Consider the following 6977-nt stretch of genomic DNA (forward strand, 5'->3'; position numbering starts at 1 on the left):
GGTAAATATAAATATTTTACAAAGTCATTTGTTTGAAAATCTATACATTTAATTGGCTACATGGAAAGTTTGTTCCCGATGAGGTTTGAATACCTACCCCCGCATTTTATATCAAAACATGTGTCTGGGTGTGCAGATTTGCAAACTGTCTTAGATTTTCGACTCAAGCTATCAAGCTCAAAAAATCGCCAATCGTTACCTTTTCATGTTGTGTCACAAAAATTTGGATAAATTGCCACAACCAGATGTAAACACATTTCAAAGGCAAACTTTGATATACTTGACTCTTTGATTGATAATACCATTATAATAAGTAATATTTCAATCAGATTGTAAGCCTTTACAACCCTTTGAACTCCAAAGGTTGACACATCGGATGCAAGATTAACTTCCAAAAGTCCACCTACTATATAAATGTGAGAATAGCTCAACAAAAATGGTTTGAAAGATACATGTTAGTCCAGGCAAATTAGATCAAATATAGGGTGTGCTCCCCAAAAAATCGTCTAAAGCTGGAAAGTGTTTTAATACCTTTTGGGGGTCCCAAATAAGACTCCTGTGAGTTTGCGACGGATTCTGACGTCTGCTTAAGTTTTGGGAGTCGAAAAACTATGAAAATTTTGCACTTTTTTCAGTTTTTCGCTTATAACTCCTAAATAACGAATCCTAAGGAAAATGTTGTTCAAAGGTGTCTTTTAGTGCATTAAACTCCGCGTCGATTGATGTTAAATACGTCAAAATCGGCCGAGCCGTTTAGCCGCTGTAGCTTTTCAAAGTTGGGATATTTGCATCAACATGGCCAAAAGGTTGATTATTTGACCAGTTTTCGGCTTACAACTCCTAAACGACGCATGCTATACAAAAATGCACCTGTAGTTAGTTTAGAAAACACAAAATTCTGCATATAATGTTTTTTTTATTAATCAATAACGGCAATTGATTGTTACCTACTTTGTATGGTCCCCATTTCATTGAAAAAAGTATTAAAGTTAAAGTTGGGAAATTTTACTAAAATTGGTAACAACATAGATCCTGTCCTTAAATGGATTATGAATTATTAGATAGTGGTTTATTCCATGATGGTCATCCAGAGGATTATCTAATAAGGTGTGATGAGAGTAAGACCCCTTACGTAATTTTAAGTCTAATATTGTTGTCTGAGGTTCCAAAAATTCTAAGATTCATTCCAACCACCCATTATATACGATCTATCCCTGTATTCATATTTCAGTTTTTGGCTTACATCTTCTAAAGCATGCTATAAAAAAATGTTCCTGTAGTTAGTTTGAAGAGCATAAACGTCTTTGTAGAATGTTTTTCAATTCATTAAGATCGACTTCACCATTTAACCGCTATTGATTGTTAACACTAGATCAGATGCTTGTCAAGTTTCCGAAGTTTAAAATCTAACCATTGAAATCTGGCAAACAACCAGCCTAATTACCAAAAACATAGGGGATATGGCAGTGAATCTATCCACTAGTGTGACGTCATGGATCCTGCAGCATGGCCTTTGAACAAGTAAGTGCTCATGAGAGCAACATCTTACTGTGGAGAGCTTTTCCGAGATAGGGGAATCAATGATGGGGATCTAGCTCGATGGTTCGCTGACAGGCCCATCGCAGTGAATGCTACCCATCAAATTAAGGGATATTGTGGGATCACCTCATCAACATATTATCAGCAAGTTGACAATATAAACTCCACGGATACGATGGGATCAAAAAGAAATTCATCAAATGGTTCCAGTGTCACGACCCATTTACTGAAAATAGTTCGCTCATTTCAATCAGCTCAGCAGTTATCCCATATGATAGCATCAACGCGAGATATGTATAAAGCATAATGAAAAGGCACAGCTTGCAAGAAAATCGTAAATATAATAGGCAAGCCTACAATGACCATAAACTGTGCAGAATAAAAGGAAGTGGTGACCTTAATTGCGAGCTGTGATGGCAACAGCAAAGATTAAAGAAGAATCTGCCCCCTCAGTCAGCACGTCATATCCACATTAAATCCAAGCCTCAATTTGAATCATACTTTGGATTAAAAATAGGTCCGTACCAACTAGCGCAGTTTGATGAAGAAAACGTGATGTAGAAGAGTCGAAAATCTAACTATTCATGTAGCCTAAAACTACTCATGCTGTTTACTCCAATCAATGTAGATCTCACTGTGTTCTGACGGGTTACAACGCTTGGCAAAGTTGCAGAAGCAGGTTGGCCCTATAGTTGGGAGCATAAAATATCCAAATCAAGTGAGGGTTGGTCTCTTCCAGAAGACACTTTCAACTAATTTTGACTTTGATTCTAACAAAAGAGAGATAGGTATGGAAAATTAACGCCAATGGGTTAACTCCCATCACTACGGTTAATCCACCGGTTCGACAAGAACTTCTCAACTCCGTCTACCTATCTCGACTATCGTGTACCTGTTAAAAAAGGTTTACATTATCTTGCTCCTTTTGAAATGCAGGGATATAATGCACTACTGTCTAAAAGACTTGCAAGGGGCACGACTATCTCAATTTGATATCTGACGAATAAGATGGTACCGAATGTCAACATTTGTGGCAAGACCAATAAGAGCAAAGAATGAATCCTTATTCTTAAGATTCCAATTATTATGAGATGTAGAAAAGTTATATGGTAAAATCTACGAAAACTCCCAATCGTTTTTTTTAATAGGCTAAACACATAGTAAAACTATGTACATCTGTCCCATTATCATCTTTTGTTTATTAAGCTAAAAAATAACATTTTTGCTATATTTAATAACATCTTTATTGTTCTAATATCTTATTATATATTAAAATCGCTTAACACCATTTTGGAGTGACCAGAGATGGGATTGTATAAATGGGAGCTTAGGACGAATCCTAGAATTTTTGTAACCCCAGATAACAATATTAGATTTAAAATGACATAGGGGGTCTTGCTACCCTTCCCTTCACCCGTTCTTGGATAAACCTCTGGATGATAACCATAGAATAAACCACTATCTAGTAATTCATAATCATAATTCTACGCCGAATTTTTTGTTTTCCAAACTAACTACAGGTACATTTTTGTATAGCATGCGTCGTTTAGGAGTTGTAAGCCGAAAACTGGTCAAATAATCAACCTTTTGGCCATGTTGATGAAAATATCCCAACTTTGAAAAGCTACAGCGGCTAAACGGCTCGGCCGATTTTGACGTATTTAACATCAATCGACGCGGAGTTTAATGCACTAAAAGACATCTTTGAACAACATTTTCCTTAGGATTCGTTATTTAGGAGTTATAAGCAAAAAACTGAAAAAAGTGCAAAATTTTCATAGTTTTTCGACTCCCAAAACTTAAGCAGACTTCAGAATCCGTCGCAAACTCACAGGAGTCTTATTTGGGACCCCCAAAAGGTATTAAAACACTTTCCAGCTTTAGACGATTTTTTGGGGAGCATATGTCTAATTTGCCTGGGCTATGTGGCATGTGCTACAGTTTGAGAGTCAATTTTAGAGCTACTAATCAAATTAAACTACCCTTTAGATTTTTTGTTTAATTAGCCCACCCGTACATAAGGCATTTCATGACACCAAAACCCAGTTTTGAAATAATTGAGTTCATTAGCAGGGGCGGCTCCAGAGGGTAGGCCGGGTAGACCCGGGCCTACCCAAAATTTGGGTTAATATTATAAAATTATAATTAGGCCTAAATAAAGAAATGATATTTAATAAGGAAAGATAGGTACTTGCAATTGTCAAGTGAGTTATAATAGCTAAAAGTGATTTAGTTAAAATTTTAAACTGCGTTAGTTTATGCTCCTGACTGGCCAATGGCGACTGCTCGACGCTCGTTCGTGGACTGCGTACTGTACTCGCTGTTGATGGTGTCTGAGTCTGACGCCAGACTGCTCCCGCTCTCGCACTCACACAAAACAACACACTGACTAGTGACTACAGAGACACGCAGCCGCTGCCCGCCAGGGGCGCCACTGTCAGTGTCACTCAGTAGTACTCGATGACAGCGAACAACAAACTTAACCTATATGTTGCCGTAACACACAAGTTAATCGTTATTCTGCTCTTCGAACTTGGTTCTTATATTGTTTTTGTGCACATTCGTTTATTAAATAGTGTTTTGTGTTCTAAACTAAAAGTTCTGTGCCATGGAAAAGTTTTTAGTGAAATTTAAAAAGGCTTCATCTTCATCAAAGACGAACAATGAACAGTCCATTAGGCCTACATGTGATGATGATGGTGAGTCTTCCAGCACTAGTTCCAATGTTGAAAAGTCAGTTTTAGAATTAGATGACAATGACACTAATCTGCCTATTTGTAAAAAGTTAAAAGTAGATGAACCGTCCATTTCGACTAGTAACCAAATTAGAGGTCCACTAGATCTTAGTGCATGTGCTTCTGACGGACCCAAACAACCGATGCTTAACTTCCCTAGGCGAAATATATCAGGAAAGCAAAGGTCTTTCCAGAGCTTTTGGTATTCTCAATATTCCTGGATAGAATACTCAATTGAAAATGATGCAGTATTTTGTTTTTTTTGTCGACATTTTTCTATTCTCAGAAAGGAAGTTCTTACTTCAGCCGGATATAATGACTGGAAAAATATAAGGAAAATGGCAGAAAAACATGAAAACTCTAATGCCCACAAGCTTTGTTTAACAAAGTACAAGGGATGGCTGGATTCTCAAAAAACTGGTGCTGTTTCAGTTAAAATCAATGAACAAATGGCCCAAACAGTAGAAAAAAATAGAGAAACTCTGAAGACACTTGTAAGAAGTGCATTGTTCTGTGCCCGCCAAGGCATTGCACTGAGAGGACACAGGGAGGTACAACCTGGGAAAGCTCATGAAGATCCAGATGACAGTGATGACTCAAACGATTTATTGGAAGACCGCCCCGAAAGTATGAATCATGGAAATTTTCAAGAATTGGTCAATTTGCTTTGTATGGAAAATAGCCAGTTCAATAGTAATTTAAAAAACCTTCCTGGAAATGCCAAATATACCTCTAAGACTATCCAAAATGACCTTTTAGATGCAGCCTCAAATGTAGTCACTCGCAGCATTGTTAATGAGATTAAGTCTAGCAACATATACAGCATTATAGTTGACGAAGCTCGAGATGAAGGAAAAAAAGAGCAAATGTCTATCTGTTGCCGTTACATACATCAGGCTAAGATAAAAGAGAGGTTTCTTGGGTTTGTTGAGTTACAAGAGCTCACAGCTGAATCTTTAGCGATCAAGATATTAAGTTTCTTGGAATCAAATGGTCTAGATATTAAGAATTGTGTAAGCCAGTCGTTTGATGGAGCATCTGTCATGTCGGGAAAACTTAATGGAGTGCAGACATTAATCAGAGAAATGGCAAAGAATCCTTGTCCTTACGTCCATTGCCATGCACATAGACTCAACTTGGTCTTGGTTGACGTAGCCAAGAATGTGCAAATAGTTAGGGAAACAATTGGCCTATTAGAAGCAATCTATGCATTCCAATCCAGCTCCACACTACGTCATGAACTCTTCATTTTCTTCAAAGAGACTAAAACAGGCAAAAAATCAATTACAGTACCTCAACACAGCGATACAAGATGGGTAGCAAAGTATAAAGGAGTAGAGTTCTTTAAGAACAATCTTGACTCTGTCATTAATGCTTTGAAAAAATGTACAGAAAGTTCAAAGCCAAGAGAAGCTGCTGAGGCTCGGGGCCTCTTGATCCAAATACAATCGTTTAACGTGGCTTTCACTCTAGTTAGCCTTGAAGGTGTCTTAAAAATTGTGAATATCCTCTCAAAACAACTTCAGTCCTCGACCATAGATGTTGGCAAGTGCCGAAAGCTCGTAAAAGCAACAAGAGATCAGTTAGAGGAGTTGAGATCTGACGCAAAATTTGAATCCTTTTTTCAAGAAACTGCACAATTGTGCAATGATTGTGAAATCGATCATGCAAGGGCAAGAGACACTGGCCGCCGTAAACAGAATCCAACAGCAAGCCTGGAAGATTATTTCGTCACGGAGACTACTGGGAAGGGACGATACACACAGAAAGAAAATCCTAAGACAACATTGAAAGCAGAGTATTTTCATATTCTTGATAATATGATATGTGAAATGGACAAACGGTTTGCCGAAAATGACATTTCAATTGCTTGTATTTCAGCCTGTAACCCAAAGTCACACGATTTTTTAGACCCAAAAGTGTTGTGTAACTTCTCAGAGCTGCACGGGAAAGACTGTGACTTCACTTCTACCTTGAAAGTGCAATGTGATTTAGGTAAAACAATGTTCAAAGAATCTAAAAGTAGCATGGACGTGTTGAATGATTTAGCCAACTTCCCATCTTTCGATGAACTAAAACAAGTAATGACGATCGTGTTGACAATGCCCGTCTCCACAGCTACTGCTGAAAGGTCATTTTCTACTATGAGGAGAATTAAATCAAACTTAAGGGCTACAATGACGGGGAGGAGACTACACAGTTTGGGAGTGTTATCTATTGAAAAGGAAGCAAGTTTAGAACTTCTGAACAACCCTGATCCTGTAATTGATGAATTTGCTTCTCAGAAAGGCAGAAGATTGCAGTTTGTAATGAAATAAACAGTTTGTTTGAATAATGATCACACAAATTATTTACTTATCAGGCGAGCTGAATTCTGAACTGAGTGTTATTACTATGTTGTATAATTAATTTTGATTAAAATATTATTAATGCTAGTAATAGATATGTGACTGTTATAGGCAATAAATGTTTTCTTTAAAAACCACCGTTTTTCAACTATCATAGTGTATTTCTCTAAATATTTTTTAAACTAACAAAATTGGCATCCATACATAACGATAAACAAAATATTAAATGCAATTTTCAAACCATTTAAAAAAAAAACTAGATACTAATAAAATATATAAAATCCAATGTATGTTTGTATGTTTGTCCTTTATGGACTCCGAAACCGCTCGACAGATTGTAATGAAACTTACAGGC

The 6977-nt window shown here is 37.1% G+C and overlaps 1 protein-coding gene across 1 annotated transcript; it reads left to right on the forward strand.

The window, feature by feature from the left end:
• Positions 1 to 4612: 4612 nt before the first annotated feature.
• On the forward strand, positions 4613 to 6592 carry LOC128989227 (zinc finger MYM-type protein 1-like). The gene has a single exon (XM_054411099.1). It carries the CDS (start codon positions 4613 to 4615, stop codon positions 6590 to 6592), a length of 1980 nt encoding a protein of 659 aa, XP_054267074.1.
• Positions 6593 to 6977: the final 385 nt, after the last annotated feature.

The sequence above is a fragment of the Macrosteles quadrilineatus genome, unplaced genomic scaffold, assembly GCF_028750875.1.
Source record: "Macrosteles quadrilineatus isolate MER2022 unplaced genomic scaffold, UCM_ALF_1.0 Scaffold_3__2_contigs__length_128488019, whole genome shotgun sequence".
Taxonomy (NCBI): domain Eukaryota; kingdom Metazoa; phylum Arthropoda; class Insecta; order Hemiptera; family Cicadellidae; genus Macrosteles; species Macrosteles quadrilineatus.